At 47.9% G+C, this 21494-nt stretch overlaps 1 protein-coding gene and 1 pseudogene across 1 annotated transcript in view; both read right to left on the reverse strand.

Moving 5' to 3' along the window:
* rassf6 (Ras association domain family member 6) overlaps positions 1 to 15763 on the reverse strand; it is a 39012-nt gene extending 23249 nt beyond the window's left edge. The window contains exons 1-2 of the mRNA XM_056290898.1: positions 15720 to 15763; positions 1886 to 1962 (exon numbers count right to left, since the gene is read on the reverse strand). Coding sequence (XP_056146873.1) covers positions 1886 to 1944 — 59 coding nt within the window. The 5' untranslated portion in view covers positions 1945 to 1962; positions 15720 to 15763. The remainder of the gene's footprint in view (positions 1 to 1885; positions 1963 to 15719) is intronic.
* Positions 15764 to 17680: 1917 nt separating this feature from the next.
* Positions 17681 to 17868, reverse strand: LOC130122276 (U1 spliceosomal RNA; annotated as a pseudogene).
* Between the last annotated feature and the right edge of the window lie 3626 nt (positions 17869 to 21494).

The raw sequence follows: 21494 nt of genomic DNA on the forward strand, positions 1-21494 counted from the left end.
TCCATAACACACTGAAAACACAACATGCCACAACACTACACAGTACAACACAACGCAACATGACGCAGCGCAACGCAACATGGCGAAACGCTATGCAATGCAGCACACCACAATGAGACAATTTAACGCAACAAGGCGCAGTGCAACACAATGCAGTGCTAAAAAATATGCCACAACACAACACAATGCAAATTAACACGGTACAACATGACACCCCAAAACGCAACACAATGCAACACAGTGCAACACAGTACAATGGAACACATTACGACACAATGCAATGCAACCCAACACAGTATAGCACACCAAAACACAACACAACACATCCCAACACAGTATAGCACACCAAAACACAACACAACACATCCCAACACAGTATAGCACACCAAAACACAACACAACACAACACAACACAGTATAGCACACCAAAACACAACACAACACAACACAACACAGTATAGCACACCAAAACACAACACAACACGACACATCCCAACACAGTATAGCACACCAAAACACAACACAACACATCCCAAAACAGTATAGCACACCAAAACACAACACAACACAACACATCCCAACACAGTATAGCACACCAAAACACAACACAACACGACACAACACAGTATAGCACACCAAAACACAACACAACACGACACATCCCAACACAGTATAGCACACCAAAACACAACACAACACATCCCAACACAGTATAGCACGCCAAAACACAACACAACACAACACAACACAGTATAGCACACCAAAACACAACACAACACAACACGCCACAAATAGTGTTGAGAGATTAACCAAGATATCAGTCTATTATGGGTAATTAAAAAACTAATTGATCAAGATCAGTCCAGTTAGTCACTGGAAACAATGAAACTGTTCATTTTTGTTAAGAAGAAAATGACACAAAGCATTTACTGTTGACCTGAATTGACCTTTCGTTAAGTCCCGCCCCAGAACGGTGCTTGTCCAATCCTACCTTAGCAACGGTCCGTCAAGCTTTCAAACACACAGCAACATGCTGAAACGGTGGGCCTATGGGGTCTGCAGACCGGATACTAGATATGTGGAAAGTTTGGAGGGGGTGTAAACTACTAATAAGACACGTTAGCCCCTAGCTAGCTAACGGGTCTGACCCTTTAGCCGAGTGGTTAGTGATGTCGCCTTGTGGTGCAGTACACCCCGTATCGAATCCCGCACCGGGCAAGAAAATAACCGGGTACATTAATGTAACCGCGCTTTGTTATTCCTGCGCTCCGAAGAGACTTCTGAGGATCTGCACACTTCCGGATCCCACCGCTGCCACCAATGTAACCGGTTATGTTCTTGCCCGGTGCGGGATTCGATACGGGGTGTACTGCACCACAAGGCGACATCACTAACCGCTCGGCTAAAGGGTCAGACCCGTTAGCTAGGGGCTAACGGGTCTTATTAGTAGTTTACAGGGGGTGTAATTTTCTTTCCCTTCCCGAAACCCAGAACGCAAGAAGCGCAATGTGAGCAATAGATTTGGCAGTATAGCAGAACCCCATGGCCAGCTTAATCCATCCAAAACCACCAAAAACACCTGTCTGCTCCAAGCTAAGCTTGCTACTAGCTATTATTGCTAGCTAATACAGCTAACGTATTATTACTGTTACTTTTACCCACACAATGCGCTGATTTCTTCCTTCACGTTCTGGTGTTTTCCGGCTACTTCCTGGATAGTTCTGAAATGCTTGACGGGCATAGCAACAGTAACTAAGGGGGCGGGACTTTGCGAAAGGTCAATTGGTTTGAGATTAGCGTCATGACCTGGAACCATCAGCACTGCCCCCTGTTGGTCAGAAGGTGTAAAAAGCCGGTCTCCTCCCAAAGAACCACAGACACCAACCTGGACAGATGTCTCCCGTCCCCTGCCTGGACCACTGGCCGCAGACGAGCTGTACTCATCCCTGGTGTCGTGTGTGACTGTGGAGAGACACAACACGGTAGACTGAAGAGCAAATACCTTTTAATCTGGTTTCATCTCACACAGCAAAAATACACACCAGTTTATCAAGACCGGTTCATCAAGACCAGTTCATTAAGACCAGTTTATCAAGACCGGTTTATCAAGACCGGTTCATCAAGACCGGTTTATCAAGACCGGTTTATCAAGACCGGTTTATCAAGACCAGTTTATCAAGACCGGTTTATCAAGACCGGTTTATCAAGACCGGTTTATCAAGACCAGTTCATCAAGACCAGTTCATCAAGACCAGTTTATCAAGACCGGTTTATCAAGACCGGTTTATCAAGACCAGTTCATCAAGACCGGTTTATCAAGACCAGTTCATCAAGACCAGTTTATCAAGACCGGTTTATCAAGACCGGTTTATCAAGACCGGTTCATCAAGACCGGTTTATCAAGACCAGTTCATCAAGACCGGTTTATCAAGACCGGTTTATCAAGACCGGTTTATCAAGACCAGTTCATCAAGACCGGTTTATCAAGACCGGTTTATCAAGACCAGTTCATCAAGACCGGTTTATCAAGACCGGTTCATCAAGACCAGTTCATCAAGACCAGTTTATCAAGACCGGTTTATCAAGACCAGTTTATCAAGACCAGTTCATCAAGACCAGTTTATCAAGACCAGTTTATCAAGACCAGTTTATCAAGACCAGTTCATCAAGACCAGTTTATCAAGACCAGTTTATCAAGACCAGTTCATCAAGACCGGTTTATCAAGACCGGTTTATCAAGACCAGTTCATCAAGACCGGTTTATCAAGACCGGTTTATCAAGACCGGTTTATCAAGACCGGTTTATCAAGACCGGTTTATCAAGACCAGTTTATCAAGGTATACTGTATATTAACAAAATATTCTTCCTCCACTGACATGTGTTATTACCCATTTTAAGAAAGGGTGTTTCCTGATGATGGGGCTTGTTTGAAGGTATTTACTTTAGAAATAGCTTCAACTGAGTCTGTGACCAGACCACTTCAAATGGAAGTTGAGCTGGCAGGCAAACAGGTGGTTGAATTGAGAATATATAAATAGATAAGATAGATAAAGATAAAAATATATAAATAAATATATATATAAATAAATTATTCCAATATTAATCTTTTGTCTGAGCATCTTTGTGTACAGTTGGCCTTACCTGACAGTAAAACACACAACGCGCCCAAAATATATTCTAAGAAGAACGAGAAGATTAAAGGTTCACAGCAAAAGCAGCCCGTCTGAACAAGTATGGCAGTCTTACAATCACACGGATTAACTGGATTCAAGAATCACTGTCCCATCAAGTAGCGACTACTTTTGTTTATCGTGATTTAGGAGTACTGTGTAGACCGGGGATTGTCTAACTTAGTTATTTCATTTGAAAATAAGCTTTCCTAGTGGTAAAATAAGACATTTTAGTGGAAAACTGCTAAAAGTGGTTATCTCTGATAATTACGTGACTATACTTGTGCTTCAGACTAGATAGAATGTCTTTAAATAATGCATTTTAACTCGTTTCATGATTTCGTGTCATCTCATTTCATAAAAATCCCATCCAGCTGAAAAATGTTAGTGCAGGTCAGATCATCTGGCCGTGTGTTGGAGGTCAGATCATCTTGCTTGTGTTGGAGGTCAGATCATCTGGCTTGTGTTGGAGGTCAGATCATCTAGCCATGTGTTGGAGGTCAGATCATCTGGCTTGTGTTGGAGGTCAGATCATCTGGCTTGTGTTGGAGGTCAGATCATCTGGCCGTGTGTTGGAGGTCAGATCATCTGGTTTGTGTTGGAGGTCAGATCATCTGGCTTGTGTTGGAGGTCAGATCATCTGGCTTGTGTTGGAGGTCAGATCATCTGGCCGTGTGTTGGAGGTGATATCATCTAGCTTGTGTTGGAGGTCAGATCATCTGGCTTGTGTTGGAGGTCAGATCATCTGGCTTGTGTTGGAGGTCAGATCATCTGGCTTGTGTTGGAGGTCATATCATCTGGCTTGTGCTGGAGGTCTGATCATCTGGCTTGTGTTGGGGGTCAGATCATCTGGCTTTGTGTTGGAGGTCAGATCATCTGGCTTGTGCTGGAGGTCAGATCATCTGGCTTGTGTTGGAGGTCAGATCATCTGGCTTGTGCTGGAGGTTTTCTTGCTAGTATACGCTGAGTGTTGTCTCAGTTCTGATGTGATATTTTTACAGTGTTTGTTTGTTTGCTCTCTAACAACAAAAGACACTTGCAGGCCTCTGACACGACCATTACAGACTAGTAACTGACCATTACAGACCATCACAGACCAATACCTGACCATTACAGACCATCACAGACATCACGGACCAGTAACTGACCAGTACATACATCACAGACCATTGCAGACAATTACAGACCACCACAGACCAGTAACTGACCAGTAACTGACCCTTACAGACCAGTAACTAACCATTACAGACCAGAAACTGACCATTACAGACCATCACATCATCACAGACCAGTAACTCACCATGACAGACCATTGCAGACATCACAGACCAGTAACTGACCATGACAGACCAGTAACTGACAGTACCTGACAGTAACTGATAGTGAGTAAGGGCACCTGAACACCGTGTGTATACATGTCTGTTCCAGCCTAGTCCAAGTCAACAACAGAGAGGCATTACTAAAAAGCTTTGATAAAACAAACAATATTAAAATCAAATAAACAAACTAGTTATAAATAATCTTACCTTAAGATACAAAGTAAATGACAGCTCTCCTTTTTCCTTTTGATCTCCTTGTCTGTGTCTTTGTTTCTGTTTTGAATCTCTCGCTCTCTCGCTCTCTACTTCGCTATTTCGCTCTTTCTCTCTCTCACGCTCTCTCTCTCTCTGCCTCCCTGTGTGTGTCTCTCTCTTTCCCTCGCTCTCTCTCCCTCTCTCTCCCTCTCTCTCCCTCTCTCTCTCTCTCCCTCTCTCTGTCTCTCAATTCAATCTCAATTCAATTCGAAGGGCTTTACTGGCATGGAAGTTTTAAAACAATGTTGCCAAAGCATCAAAGCGCAGTTTGGACAGTACACAATAACACTAATAATGAACATTAACACAACACTGTAACGATCAATAAAGAAACAATAAAACAACAATAACAATGAAGTCTCTCTCTCTCTCTCTCTCTCTCTCTCTCTCTCTCTCTCTCTCTCTCTCTCTGTATTTGCTCTTTCACTTTCTTTTTTTGTCCCTCTCCTCCAACAGACTTAATGACAGTACTCCACCCAGTCAGCAGTGATGACAGTGTACAAGCCGGCCGTTTGTTTACTTTTCGGTCACACAAACTGTTGCCTTAGCCGGCCTGTCTGTGAACACAGAGACCGTCAGTCTATCCACGTGGCCTCTCTCTCTCTCTCTCTCTCTCTCTCTCTCTCTCTCTCTCTCTCTCTCTCTCTCTCTCTCTCTCTCTCTCTCTCTCTCTCTCTCTCTCTCTCTCTCTCTCTCTCTCTCTCTCTCTCTCTCTCTCTCTCTCTCTCTGACGCTCTCTCTCTCTCTCTCCTTTCTTCTCCTCCACCCTCTCTGTGTTTCAGCCTGTTCCTTGCTACCAGAGGAATTCCAGGTATTCAAACAGTTGTCAAACTAAAACCACCCTGGGTGCAGCTGCCAGAGCAACACAGTGTAGACCAGTGGTTTTCAAACTGCGGGTTGAGACCCGTGAGTGGGTCAGCAGGGAGACAGGTGGGTCGCAGGATGTCCACACTAGACACATATTTAAGCATATTCATTTCCTATTCTTCTCTAGATACAAGGACTACCACTAAATTGAGATGAGATGAGATGAGATGAGATGAGATGAGATGAGATGAGATGAGATGAGATGAGATAAGGTCAGATACTTATCTTCATCCCTGTTGAAAAACTTGATTTTGCCGCCAAAAGCCAACTAAAAACGGTTCATAAATACAGACTTGAACAGTTTTAGAAACAAAAATTAACATCGTAATAAAACTACTATGCAAAATAGACTTTATAAAAATTGGCCAAACATTCCCTTTACAACTTTCCTCTCTAAGTAATGAACTGACAGAGCAATAGAGTCCAACACTGTCAATCAAAATGAAATAAAACCCTTCGAGTATCAATCAATTATACCATGTTATAACGTTACAATTTCAATTACAATTTAGCAGACGCTTTTATCCAAAGCAACGTACATCTGAGCCTCAATACAACACAAGCAAGGGTCTAGTCAGGAGGCAGCAATGCAAGTAAGTGCCGAAAACCTAGGATCAAGTCCGATAGAACATAGGTGTCAACAGGCAATGCATAGGGTGCATAGAAGCGTTGTTGTTGTTGTTATTATTATTATTATTATTATTATCAATACCATCAGGTATGGAGGTGTTCGTGAAAGAGCTGGCTCTTTAGCTTCTTCTTAAAGATGGAGAGAGACTCAGCAGATCGAATGGAGTTTGGTAACTCGTTCCACCACCAGGGAACGACAGAAGATAAGAGTCTGGCTAGCGACTTAGGGGCCCCATCGTAGCGGAAGTGCAAGGCACCTTTCATTGGCAGAGCGTAGTGAGCGGGACTGAGTGTAGACCTGAATGAGGGAGTTCAGGTAGGCGGGAGCCGTTTTAATTTCTGTTTTGTAAGCGAGCATCAAGGTTTTGAATTTGATGCGGGGAGTAACTGGGAGCCAGTGGAGGGACATGAACAGTGCTGTTTTGGATTTGTTGAAGACCAGACTTGCCGCCGCGATCTGGATCATTTGCAGTAGTGTGAAAGTGCATGCAGGGAGACCTGCCAGTAAGGAGTTGCCGTAGTCAATGCGTGATATTACAAGAGCCTGTGCCAGGAGTTGTGCTGCATGCTCAGACAGGTAGAGTCTAATTTTCCTGATGTTGTACAGGGCAAATCGGCACAACCAAGCAATCAAGGCCATGCGAACCTGAAGGGTTCATCAATCATGACACCCAGGTTTTGGGCGGACTTTGTGGGCATGAGTTGGGTTGATCCGAGCTGGCTATTGATCTGTTGTTGTAAGGATGGACTGACTGGGATGACAAGAAGCTCAGTCTTAGATAGGTTCAGCTGAAGGTTGCGTTCTTTTATTCATGCAGAGATATCGACAAGGCATGATGATCTCTATCATCTATCTATCATGATGATAGATTGTGAGGTCATCTGGCGGGAATGACAGGAAGAGCTGGGTATCCCCAGCATAGCAATGGTGTAAGAAACTATGGGAGTGGATGACTGCACCAAGCGAGGTGGTGTATATTGAGAAGAGAATGGGACCGAGCATTGACCCTTGAGGTACCCCTATGGATAACCCATATGGTTTGGACACTTCTCCCCTCCAAGATACTCTAAAAGATCTCCACGAGAGGTAGAACATGAACCAGTGGAGGGCATATTCTGAGATACCAAGCTCAGTGAGCGTAGAGCAGAAAATTTGGTGGTTAACCGTGTCAAAGGTCACTGACAGATACAGCAGCAATAAAGCTGAGGACTGACCAGCAGCTCTAACCAAGCGGAGTGATTCTATTACTGTCGGGAGTGCAGTCTCGGTAGAGTGACCCCGCTTGAAGCCGGACTGATTTGGATCACACAGATTGTTCTTAGAAAGGAATTCATAGACTTGGTTCAAGAACGTGCGCTCAAGTATTTTTGATAGAAAGGGTTGGAGTGAATTCGGTCTGCAGTTTTCAAACTAGGCTGGGTTGAATGTAGGTTTTTTGAGCAGCAGGGTGACCCGAGCTTGCTTAAATGCAGTGGAGAACACACCCGTGCGCTGTAGCGTCAGTGGAAGAGAGCAGAAGAGAAGCAGAAAAGAAACAGCAGCAGAAAAATCCCTCCTCTGTTGCTCTCCTTGAGCTTTCTTCCTATTTTTTCTATTAAAGGTTTTCTTTGGGGGGGGGGGGGTTGTTCCTTGTCCGATGCGAGGGTCTAAAGACAGGATGTTGTGTTGCTATGAAGCCCTATGAGGCAAATTTGTAATTTGTGATATGGGCTATACAAATAAAATTGACTCAACTTAAAAATGCAAGGCGGCGTCCAGGTAGCATTGCAGTCTATTCCGTTGCCTACCAAAATGGGATCGCCGGTTCAAATCCCCATGTTACCTCCGGCTTGGTCGGGCGTCCCTACAGACACAATTGGCCGTGTCTACGGATGGGAAGCTGGATGTGGGTATGTGTCCTGGTCACTGCACTAGCGCCTCCTCTGGTCGGTCGGGGCGCCTGTTGGGGGGGGGGGCTGGGGGGAATAGCGTGATCCTCCCACGCGCTACGTCCCCCTGGTGAAACTCCTCACTGTCAGGTGAAAAGAAGTGGCTGGTAACTCCACGTGTATCGGAGGAGACATGTGGTAGTCTGCAGCCCTCCCAGGATCGGCAGAGGGGGTGGAGCAGCGACCGGAACAGCTCGGAAAATAGGGTAGTTGTCCAAGAACAACTGTGGAGAAAAAGGGGTAAAAATAAAAAATAAAAAGATGTAAGGGAAGAGATAGCTAGCGTTGTAAATGAATTTACTGGTTATGTCACTGTATAAAATATTTGGTGGGTCCCACAAAACAATATCTCCAGGTGTGGGTCACGTCATGGAAGGTTTGGACACTCCTACTGTATATCATATATATTGTCAAGAGTAGGTTCTGTAATTTGCTTGTTTAGTGGTTGCAAGAAGGAAGTAAACAATTTGCAAAACCAGTTCACCTTCTCTACCTGCTCTCAGTCACATTTCACACGTTCGGTAAAAGCTTTTTACCTCCGGGGTAACATATGGTAATGGTAGCAAGGCACACTCAGTCTGCACAAGTTTAACCTCAATATCAGTTTCTGATTCGTGTTCTTGTGATTATCCATACCGACTTTTAGTCCTGTCATCAGATCATAACTGTAGACAAACACAGGGAGTACAGGGGAATTATGATTCATCAAAGATGAATTCACATCTTAAAAACTTGGACATGAGGAATCACACTCACAGCTGTTTTTATAGCCTCTGTTCATAACAACACATGTTTAGCACAGCAACACAAGCTCGGGATCAGAGTCAGAAACACTTTGTCATTTCGTTTCTTGCACTTGCTCACATGAAATGAAACGAAACACGGTTTCCCCCAGACCACCGCAGGGCAACACAAAGACACAAACACATCCAAACACTACAAGAACTACAAGAACACAACTTTCCAAACTAGCACATATCTCTAAACAGAAAAAAATAATAAAAATCACTGTCCAGAGAACGAACGCCAGCCAGGATGACTGTCGGAACTGCCGGTCTGCGTGGGCTAGCAGTTAGCTTAGCATGCCCCGCTTCCGCGTCCTGTCAGACCGCCCTCGGTGTTTCCTCTGCGGGCGCAGCTCCAGGCAGGGCCGTGGTCCCTGGGCCCACAGGACGCAGCAGACCAAGCTCCCTCAACTGATCAAGCGCCAGCTCTCCCAGCCATCAAACCAAGACAAACTTAGAAGCAGACGTGGACAACGATGCTGCATGGACGGTACTGGGTGAGGCCGCCGCCAACGTGAATCCTCGCCGCCATCTTCCAACGCCGGAAGCGGGAAAAAAGCCGTATTAGACATTAAAGCTACAATCCCTAATCCAAACTACAAACCACAGCACGGGAAGCTGCTGTCTCTCCCAGATTGATTGACAGGTGTCTTAATGCAAGGGCTAACAGTAAACGATACCTAAAGCAGAGTTTCTAATGTGTTCTGATGCGGTGAAAGGTTGGTTCACGTCTCTAATGGTTGTAAAGTTTGGAGTAAAACAGACCCACATGTAAGATGACCACCGGTTGAGAAACACACCACGTGATCATCTGACATCTAGAAGTCACACTCTTCAGTCATGTGTGGAAATATCCCTCCATCTGATAGGCTCACAGGGATCCCGGGCTGGACCTCTAAGTGATGTGGGTGCAGTTGTTTGCATGCTCTTTTTAAGGGGTGTGGTGCACGTGCCAGTTCAGAGGCATTCCTGGCTGACCGAAATAGATTTCATTAGTGCTGGTCTCGGCACACAGTTTTACTGGCAGATGATGTAAGTTGCTCCTATCCGGGGCTTTTCTGTCTCGACAAGCAGAAACCCACCGCGATGGAAACTGTTCCGCCGTCAGGCGCTCCGGCTGCTCCTGCAGGAGCCTCCTGCAGGAGCAGCCGAGCTCGCTTTGGGGTTTGGCTGCACGTGGGGCCCTGTGTAGGGTTCAGCTTGGGATGTATAGGATATATGTGGGAAACCAATGGTGGTGTGAGCTGGAAGGTAGTTCTGATGATAACTGGTTTGGATTGGTCAGTGTGATAGATACTGTCTCAAGGCTTTAGAGTTCTGATGTTTTATTACATGTTATAGACTGTCTTATTTATGTCACCGTGGTGCTCGCGTCGCTACCGACTTAATACAGGAGGAGGAGGTCTGGGTGTGTGTGTGTGTGTGTGTGTGTGTGTGTGTGTGTGTGTGTGTGTGTGTGTGTGTGTGTGTGTGTGTGTGTGTGTGTGTGTGTGTGTACAGTTCGAGTGAAGTCCTAAGATTTCTAAAACTCCTGCAAACTGCAGCAGCGCCACTTCGGTCAGTTCATGCCTCAACATGCTGGTTTAGAGAGTGCCCTGCAGCAGCTACATCTGGCCTCTGTGTGTGTGTGTGTGTGTGTGTGTGTGTGTGTGTGTGTGTGTGTGTGTGTGTGTGTGTGTGTGTGTGTGTGTGTGTGTGTGCGTGTGTGTGTGCGTGTGTGTGTGTGTGTGTGTGTGTGTGTGTGTGTGTGTGTGTCTCAGAAAGATAGAGAATCAAAGGCGTGCCTAGGGGTGGAGGCCTGTTGTCAACATTACAACGTCAATAATCGCCGAGAGGACACGGAGTCAACACAGCGGACGTTTCTGCAGGAAAATATCCCTTCAACACAGACAGCAGAGCCACGGGGCCTCCGGCCTACCAACACGGGGATCGCCGGTTCGAATCCCCGTGTTGGTAGGCGTGTCCTGGTCGCTGCACTAGCGCCTCCTCTGGTCGGACGGGGCGCCTGTTCGGGCGGGCGGGATAGCGTGATCCTCCCACGCGCTACGTCCCCCTGGTGAAACTCCTCACTGTCAGGTGAAAAGAAGCGGCTGGTGACTCCACATGTATGGGAGGAGGCACGTGGTAGTCCGCAGCCCTCCTGCCCGATTTCCTTCACCGCCTGCCTGGAGGTCGAAACTGGCTTCATCCGCCACACCCGTTTACAATAATAATGACATTTAACCCACAAACATACTTCCTGCCAGCCTGACGCATCTGCACTCCTCCTCCTGCCGAGGAGATGGCCACGTTTACCCCGTGTCTGTATCAAGGTTTCAGCACTGTGACCCAGGTAATGCAAAGGTTTCAGCACTGTGACCCAGGTAAGGCAAAGGTTACAGCACTGTGACCCAGGTAATGCAAAGGTTTCAGCACTGTGACCCAGGTAATGCAAAGGTTTCAGCACTGTGACCCAGGTAAGGCAAAGGTTTCAGCACTGTGACCCAGGTAAGGCATAGGTTTCAGCACTGTGAACCAGGTAATGCAAAGGTTACAGCACTGTGACCCAGGTAATGCAAAGGTTTCAGCACTGTGACCCAGGTAATGCAAAGGTTTCAGCACTGTTACCCAGGTAAGGCAAAGGTTTCAGCACTGTGACCCAGGTAAGGCAAAGGTTTCAGCACTGTGAACCAGGTAATGCAAAGGTTTCAGCACTGTGACCCAGGTAAGGCAAAGGTTTCAGCACTGTGAACCAGGTAATGCAAAGGTTTCAGCACTGTGGCCCAGGTAATGCAAAGGTTTCAGCACTGTGACCCAGGTAAGGCAAAGGTTTCAGCACTGTGACCCAGGTAATGCAAAGGTTTCAGCACTGTGGCCCAGGTAATGCAAAGGTTTCAGCACTGTGACCCAGGTAAGGCAAAGGTTTCAGCACTGTGACCCAGGTAAGGCAAAGGTTACAGCACTGTGACCCAGGTAATGCAAAGGTTTCAGCACTGTGACCCAGGTAAGGCAAAGGTTTCAGCACTGTGACCCAGGTAATGCAAAGGTTTCAGCACTGTGGCCCAGGTAATGCAAAGGTTTCAGCACTGTGACCCAGGTAATGCAAAGGTTTCAGCACTGTGACCCAGGTAATGCAAAGGTTTCAGCACTGTGACCCAGGTAATGCAAAGGTTTCAGCACTGTGACCCAGGTAACGCAAATGTTACAGCACTGTGACCCAGGTAACGCAAAGGTTTCAGCACTGTGACCCAGGTAATGCAAAGGTTTCAGCACTGTGACCCAGGTAATGCAAAGGTTTCAGCACTGTGACCCAGGTAAGGCAAAGGTTTCAGCACTGTGACCCAGGTAATGCAAAGGTTTCAGCACTGTGGCCCAGGTAATGCAAAGGTTTCAGCACTGTGACCCAGGTAATGCAAAGGTTTCAGCACTGTGACCCTGGTAAGGCAAAGGTTTCAGCACTGTGACCCAGGTAAGGCAAAGGTTTCAGCACTGTGACCCAGGTAAGGCATAGGTTTCAGCACTGTGAACCAGGTAATGCAAAGGTTTCAGCACTGTGGCCCAGGTAATGCAAAGGTTTCAGCACTGTGACCCAGGTAAGGCAAAGGTTTCAGCACTGTGACCCAGGTAAGGCAAAGGTTTCAGCACTGTGAACCAGGTAATGCAAAGGTTTCAGCACTCTGACCCAGGTAAGGCAAAGGTTTCAGCACTGTGAACCAGGTAATGCAAAGGTTTCAGCACTGTGACCCAGGTAAGGCAAAGGTTTCAGCACTGTGACCCAGGTAATGCAAAGGTTTCAGCACTGTGGCCCAGGTAATGCAAAGGTTTCAGCACTGTGACCCAGGTAATGCAAAGGTTTCAGCACTGTGACCCAGGTAAGGCAAAGGTTTCAGCACTGTGACCCAGGTAATGCAAAGGTTTCAGCACTGTGGCCCAGGTAATGCAAAGGTTTCAGCACTGTGACCCAGGTAAGGCAAAGGTTTCAGCACTGTGACCCAGGTAAGGCAAAGGTTACAGCACTGTGACCCAGGTAATGCAAAGGTTTCAGCACTGTGACCCAGGTAATGCAAAGGTTTCAGCACTGTGACCCAGGTAATGCAAAGGTTTCAGCACTGTGACCCAGGTAAGGCAAAGGTTTCAGCACTGTGACCCAGGTAATGCAAAGGTTTCAGCACTGTGGCCCAGGTAATGCAAAGGTTTCAGCACTGTGACCCAGGTAATGCAAAGGTTTCAGCACTGTGACCCAGGTAATGCAAAGGTTTCAGCACTGTGACCCAGGTAATGCAAAGGTTTCAGCACTGTGACCCAGGTAATGCAAAGGTTTCAGCACTGTGACCCAGGTAATGCAAAAGTTTCAGCACTGTGACCCAGGTAATGGTCTTCCTGAGCGCAGTACAGCGGCGCGCCACATGACGTAAGAAGTAAGGCAAACTGAGCGCAGGTTGTTGTAGTATCTTGACTACATGAAACAAGGACACACACAGGATTTGTTTACTTTGTGTATACTGATGAAACCTCCGGGAGCACAACACCGCACAGCCATCTCGGCAGGCATCCATTACACAACAGAGTTACATCCGGGGAAGGTTCTAGGTAGTAATAGTTAAACCAATTTACTGCTACTGCCACCTAGTGGACATACAGGTAAGTGGATCTGGTTTATTACACAAGTTACTACAGTTGTGCTACAACGTAACTTCACATTGATCATTTTAAAGCAGCAGTGTCTCATTCACAGTTCGCCTTTGGTTTTAACACGTTGCCGGAAGTTCAAAAGTAAAATGGCATAACATGGAAAACGCCTAATAAGCAAGGCTCAGCGTTTTCGGTTTTTATTTTTCAAAGCCATCCAGCATGCCGAATTTCGCCACAAGAGAACATTGTTACATAACCGCACACGAACAGGAACAACTTTTGGATCCGTGGAAACATAAAATCCGGGGAAAAACCAGTTTAAACGGATCTGCTCCTTTTAAAGAATCTGGGTATTTTTTGGTGAAAATCGGTAAAACCGAAACCGCTGAGCCTTGTTAATAAGCAGTGACACCTGATGATCTGCGCTCCTTATGCTGATCAGCTGTGTTCGTGAACGACCGAATAGTGCTTCGCTTGAAAAGTAGCTGGCGCGAGGAATTTTGGGAAAGCATTATCTCCTCTCTCCTAGGAAAGGGTGGGCCAGTGTAGCCCACCCCTTACTAGCCCACCCGCTAAAGGAGATAAGAAAGGAAGCCTTGAAGCACGTTTCCCTGGCATTTAGAGGTCGTACCTCTATCTATCTTTATCTCTATCTTATCATGGCTACAGCTTATAAGACACGGGCAACTGGCGGCCCGCAGGCCACCTTCGGCCCCCGCCCTCACTCAGTGCGGCCCGCGAGTCAGTTTGCAAATATCAATAAGTTGTTGGTTTCACAGGCGCTGGGAGCAAGCGGGCCATTTGACCACATTTGAACCGGATCCCAAGTGTAATGATACTGTCCACTGATAGAGGGCGCTCCCTCGAAACACAAGAAGCCTGTAGCCAAGCAACTACTTGCACATGGTCTTGGTCTCGGCCACGAGGAGAGACATGAGCAGCGAAAGAAGAAAACTTGACCTCGAGAACCGCGTCTTCCGGGCGAGAAGGGAAACGGAACTTCTTCTTATGGAATTCCGAGGACGACCTGGGAGTGTTTAGTGTGCGGGAAGCAACGTCAGCCATGAAGCATCTCAACTTGAGTCGCCGCTCCGATACCACACACAAACACAAATACGGCATGTAGACCGGATGTGACTGGCTTCTAACCAGAGTATCATTTGGTATAGCAGTAACTAAGTATAGTATTGTGGCGAATTCGGGGGGGCAACCACAGGAACTGCCGTGGCCGGGACGCGAACCCGTATTGCCCGCACCGCGGGAGACAACGCTAACCGCTAGACTAAAGGGTCAGACCCGCCAGCCAGCGGCCAGCGTGTCTACTTATCCATGCACGTCACACTACCCCCGTCCTTCGGGAAGCGCCCCCCCCCGTTTAAGCATATCAGCTCCTTCACGCCTCAGGGCGCATTCGCTTTCGATGGCCTTACGGTCGCTCCATCCCACTTCTGACACCAATGTAGCGAATTCGGGGGACAACCACAGGAACTGCCGCGGCCGGGACGCGAACCCGTATCGCCCGCATCGCGGGAGACATCGCTAACCGCTAGACTAAAGGGTCAGGCCCGCCAGCCAGCACGTTACAGTATAGTTTGGGTCCATTATATGCGGTTTCTAGTTACAGTATAATTTAAGTGTACAGTGTTTAATCGGAGTATCCAGGGATTCGTTTACTGTCTAATAAAGAACAAATCATTTCTGGTTTTTGTCTAAGTTTACACAAAGTGCGGCTTGTCGTATCCTGTTAGTGTGCCATACAATAAAGTGCAGCTGAATACTTCCTCCATCAATGATCATCAAAATAACCGAACCCGTCAAACAACAACAAACTCCACCTGTTCTCTCGCCCGACCTCCGCTACGGAGACAGCATCGTTCGGACGTTCGATTCTCCCGTTGTTGGGGAGATGAACGCCACCCTGCTGTACCTTCAGGTGATCATTAGTGGCGCGCGAGCCCCAGCATGGACCATCTCTACGTTTTCCGGTCCCCGCGTGCTATACAGTGCTCGGAGGGAAGTTGCTCGTCCTTATTGCTACGGGTTGGGTTTAATGCAGGAGCAGTTATGGATTCTCATAAAAACAGAGCGCGCGTCATCTGCACTCGAGCGTCATTCCGGAGGAGCCGCAGTGGCGGAGAACAGAAGCTCCTACCTGACTGGTGCTGCCGACAGACCGAGCGCCATTACCGGCCCGTAGCACTCCTCTTGTCACTCCTCTTCTCTCGTGTGTGTGTGTGTGTGTGTGTGTGTGTGTGTGTGTGTGTGTGTGTGTGTGTGTGTGTGTGTGTGTGTGTGTGCGTGTGTGTGTGTGTGTGTGTGTGTGTGTTAGGTCCAGAGTACAGCCGGTAGGCGGCGAGACCGCAGCGGCTGGTTAATGATTGCCGGACACGTTGAGACAGCGCTGACGGGGAGCGGCTGGCTGACATCAAATATGACTCACCTATTCTGTGTACGTGTGTGTACGTGTGTGTGTGTGTGTGTGTGGGGGGTAAATTATTTGGGCTGCGTCCGATTAGCGTAGCGTGGAGCTCGGGAGAATTGGTACAATCTGGGGGGAAAAGGGGGAAAATCAAAAGAAAAAAAAGATATATTTGGGGCTTTGTAATATTTGTCAATGAAGAATTTTTGGGGGGTTCACGCGTGTGTGAGTATATACAGACAGGATAAACCTGAATGCTTGGCCCCTACAGGGAGGGGGTCAGGGGTCTCTGTTATGCTGGGGGGGGGGGTCCTGGCATGGTTTGGGTCCACTTCACCCCTTAGAGGGAAGGGTCACTGCAGATCAATATTCTGAGTGACCACCATGAGACATGTCTATCCTGATGGGTGGGGTCTCTTAATGCCCCCATCCGCAGGGCACGAGGGGTGACTGGGTGGTTTGGTGAGGATGTGAACGGTGTTGTGTAGACTCTATGACAAGGAGCCTTGAAGCTGTTGTAGAGGCTCCTTCCTGAGACCTTCCCTTTCATGCGCCACCCGCCTGTATGTGCTTGGTGCCCAGGACGTATGTAGTCCAGCCTCGGTGATGACAAATAACACACACTGAGCGCGAGTACAGACAGACACGATGAGGTAAAATGGCGCCTCCAAGCGGTCAGATGATGCAACTACGTAAATTCATACAATGATTACTACTACATCAATCACAGGATCTTTTTATTAATTATTTTTCTATCGTTTTTTATTTTAATTCTTACTATTATTTATTGTTTGTTTATTTATGATTATTTGTATTCATCTTCTTATTCGTTGTCTATTGTTTGTTGCTCTTTGCAGCACAGAAGCTCTGACGTGTTGCCGGGGACACCGGTGTTGCTGCCTGGACTTGGTAAGGCTTGTTAGAGGGCGTCGTGGCTCCTCACCCGGACCTTCATGGCTCCTCACCCGGACCGTCGTGGCTCCTCACCCGGACCTTCATGGCTCCTCACCCGGACCTTCGTGGCTCCTCACCCGGACCGTCGTGGCTCCTCACCCGGACCGTCATGGCCTTGGAGCGTTTTGACAGTCTTGTTGTGACGCATAGCGTCCGTAGATCCGGCTCAGTGTCAGTAGTGTTAACGTGCCACATGCTGTTTGTCTTGTTACCCCTCCGAGGTAAAACCTCAGGGGTAAGGGGGAGGGGCCAGGGGCGGTAATGATCAGAGCAGCTTAATAACGTCTGTATAAAACACAAACCTTTGTAACGTGTCCACTTAAAGTCCCGGAGCTCAGGATCAGCAGCCCTGCTGAATAAAGCAACACACCACGTGGTGGTGTTCCTACCGACACAACCGTCGACAGGGGTGCTGCTTTTAGGGGCGTCCGCGTGGCGCAGCGGTCTCATCTGTTGCCTACCGACACGAGGGTCGCCTGTTCGTAACAGCGGGATCCTCCCACGCGCTACGTCCCCCCGGTGAAACTCCTCACTGTCAGGTGAAAAGAAGCGGCTGGCGACTCCACATGTATGGGAGGAGGCATGTGGTAGTCTGCAGCCCTCCCCGGATCAGCAGAGAGGGGGGTGGAGCAGAGACCGGGACGGCTCGGAAGAGTGGGGTAATTGGTCGGGTACAGTTGGGGAGAAAAAAGGGGGGAAATTAAAATAAATAAATAAATAAATATTTTGTGAAATGTAAACAGGGGAGAGCGCAAGCACGGTCCTCCACTTCCAGAAGTTATGCAATTGAGATTCCCGCATTGGAGGAATTCTCAGGGGTCAACACAGAGGTCAACACAGGGGTCAACGCTACCGGAGTGCAATGGCTAAGCCTCGCCCTCGGTGAACCACCTTCTGGATCCTGGTACCTGCCCTGCAGCATCAGTATGCGTTCTGGCCCTCCGTCAGAGGACCTCATCTGACACACGTCAGTCTCCATACTCCTGCCAAGTCAAGTCAAGTCCGCTTCATGTGTGTAGCCCAGTATCACTCAGGGGGCGTTACAGCAACACAACATCCTGTCCTCAGACCCTCTCATCGGATAACGAACAACTCCCTAAAAAACCTTTAACAGGGAGAAACCTCAGGGGGAAACCTCAGGAAGAAACCTCAGGGGGAAACCTCAGGGGGAAACCTCAGGGAGAAACCTCAGGGGGAAACCGCAGGGAGAAACCTCATGGAGAAACCTCAGGGGGAAACCTCAGGGAGAAACCTCAGGGGGAAACCTCAGGAAGAAACCTCATGGAGAAACCTCAGGGGGAAACCTCAGGGAGAAACCTCAGGGAGAAACCTCAGGGGGAAACCTCAGGGGGAAACCTCAAGGGGAAACCTCAGGGGGAAACCTCAGGGGGAAACCTCAAGGGGAAACCTCAGGAAGAAACCTCAGGGAGAAACCTCAGGGAGAAACTTTCTGATGTTTTCAAACCTCTTCAATCTCTCTCTCTCCTGATTAATGCCCCCCCCGCCCTCCCTGTTTTCCCCTCTGTTTTCCCCTCTGTTCTTCTTCTCCTCTCTTTTTTCTTCTTCTTCTTCTTGTTCTTTTTATGGTTGTTGAGGTTGGGTTGATTTATTAACTGATTTGCTTGCTTCATAAATGTGTTCTTGTTTTATTTTTTCTAATACCACAAAGATCTTTTGATAAATAAATAAATAGATCAATAGATAAATCGATAAATAAATAAAGGACCTGGGGTTCGGACCCAGGACCTTTTTGCTATGAGGCAACAGTGCTAACTAACCACTGCGCCACCATGCCACCCTATGAGGGAAATACATTTGTCTTGTTTGTCCACTAGAGGGAACCCTCTGACCACATAATAATACTGTCTCGCCACCTAATCGATAAAAGCTCAAAATTGGTCCTTTAACTTGAAACGACAGCGGCTTCAGTAGTCTACTTCCGTATAAAAACACGTGTTGAGGGGTTGTTATGGGTCAATAAGATCAGAAGACGAGGACCAGAACCAACGAAGTCTTGTTTCAGTTAACAGCGGTTATTTTCAGGAGTCCGGACAAACCCCCCTCCCCCCCAGAAACTCTCTGGGTTTCTCTCTCGTTATAGTTCACTCTTCGAAGACTTTAATTTTTTATTTTAGTTATGCAAACACTTCCTGTCACTTTATCTCTTTTGAACATGATCACTTTTATAACATAACGTGTTTTTTTTCCTTCTTCAGTTCATAATCTACTTAAAGTGGTTGGAAGTGCTTGAAAAGAAGCATCTGCTTTTTTCACAGAGGGATTTTAAAGTGTTTTCGTCCTTTTTAACTCCTTTTTTTGCGGTTTATCAGGCGCAGTTACACAACACAGCCGCATGTTCAAGCACACTGCACATACACAGCTGTGTTACGAAGCAGCATCCTCTAAACGTCCTCATATAGTTCCTGTTCTCAAACAAAGAAGAGGAAACAGGAAGAATGAGCAGCGACATTTGTCCATGAACACACATAAGAAGTAAATATACTCTGTATAATAATCATCATCATCATCATCATCATCATCATCATCGTAATAAAACATGGCAGACAGAGCGCCAGCCTGAGTGCTCATGAGAGGGCGGATACGCCTGATGACACTCACATGAAGGTCAAAGGTCCGGACCAATACCCTTCTTATAATGATAATGGATGTCATTTATATGGGGCTTTATCTAGACACCCAACGCGCTTCACAGTGGAGGGGGGACACTCACTTCAACCACTACCAATGTGCAGCACCACCTGGGTGATACAAGGCAGCCATTTTGCACCAGAACGCTCACCACACATCAGCTTGAGGTGGAGAGGGAGGAGTCATTGGGCCAATTACATGGTGGGGGGGGGTGATTAGGTGGCCGGGGGACCCCCTACTCTTTGTGATATGTACCACGGGATCGTTAATGACCACAGTGAGTCAGGACCTCGGTTTAACGTCTCATCCGCCTTCAGCACAGTGTTCCCGTGACTGCACTGGGGCATTGGCATTATTATTAGGCCCAGAGGGAAGATCGCCCCCTACTGGCCGATCAACACCACTTCCAGAAGCAACACATTTTCCCGGGAGGTCTCCCATCCAAGTACTAGCTAAGCCCACACCTGCTTAGCTTCTGTCATTCAGCAGAGCCAGGGTGCATGCTGGACGCTCCTGCGTCCCGACTCCTGCCTGGGATACTGGGAACAGTTATAACAACATTTTATTGAACGTTTTATCAGCGTAAAGATGTCGATTTAACAATCTCCGCTTTTGTCAAGCCGTAACCAGATGTACGGCACTAGGGGGTCATCAACACACACTTGGTTTGCTCTGTAGTTCTGCTGACATCACCTTAATAGTTTGACGCCCACTGACAAGAAATGAATCCTCCGAATCTGAAGATGGCTCATCCGCCATAATACGCAAACTTTAGGCAGGAATGAGCGTCTTGGCACGTCACTTTGACACATGATTCATGAGTGCTTTGTCCAGACCCAGGTTTGACCCGGTCCCCATCACTACGTGTGTCGGAAAACTGAAAATGCTGGCCTGGGATAGACAGAAAACAGAGAGAGACAGGGACATACACTGCTGGTCGCTGATGTCTGAAACCAGTCTACTGACCTTGGTGTTGCGACCAATTATGACAATAGAGGATGACTGTAGGGGACGCTGACAGGGTGATGGGCATATTTCCATAGCTGCGACCCAGTCATGCGAGCGTGCTTTAATCATGCTTTAATCCGGCTCTGGAATCTGGATGAAGTAATCAAGTGCGAGACGTGCAAGAGCACAAGAGGCCCCAAAGCACCGTGAGGAGGCTGAATGAATGATTATGCACCTCCCCCCTCTTTTTTCAGTGAATTAGATTCATCCAGCAAGTTATGATAACTGAAAATCAGGAGACAACACCCCCACACACCCCCCCCCCACACACACACACACCCCACACCCCCACACCCTTGTTGCCCTTTGGGTTCCACATCTGGAGAATGTGGAGGGAAACGTGGCTTTAAAACTCAAGTGGTTGTTTGGATGACATCCTGGCTCGCGGCAGCTGGTTTGATTCAGCTGCAGCCGCACTGCGCAGACTGCTGGAGAGGGTCAGGGGGCGGGGCTTAAGCCACACCCCGACACGTGTAGTGCTACTGAGCACGGAGCTGACCTTCCCGTGGCACCGCATAGGCAGCGAGGGGATTGGCACCGCAGAGGAGAAGGTGCACTGAGGGACCCACCCCTACAGAACATCCATCCATCCATCCATCATCCAAACCGCTTATCCTGCTCTCAGGGTCGCTCACACACACACACACACACACACACACACACACACACACACACACACACACCTAGGGAGAATGTAGTACGGCCGATCCACCTGACGTACAAGTCTTTGGACTGTGGGAGGAAACCGGAGCCCCCGGAGGAAACCCACACAGACACGGGGAGAACATGCAAACTCCACACAGAGGACGACCCCGGACGACCCCCAAGGATCGTGTACCCCGGAGCTCGAACCCAGCACCTTCTTGCTGTGAGGCGACCGCGCTAACCACAGGGTTA

This window comes from Lampris incognitus, chromosome 12, assembly GCF_029633865.1.
Source record: "Lampris incognitus isolate fLamInc1 chromosome 12, fLamInc1.hap2, whole genome shotgun sequence".
NCBI classification, from domain to species: domain Eukaryota; kingdom Metazoa; phylum Chordata; class Actinopteri; order Lampriformes; family Lampridae; genus Lampris; species Lampris incognitus.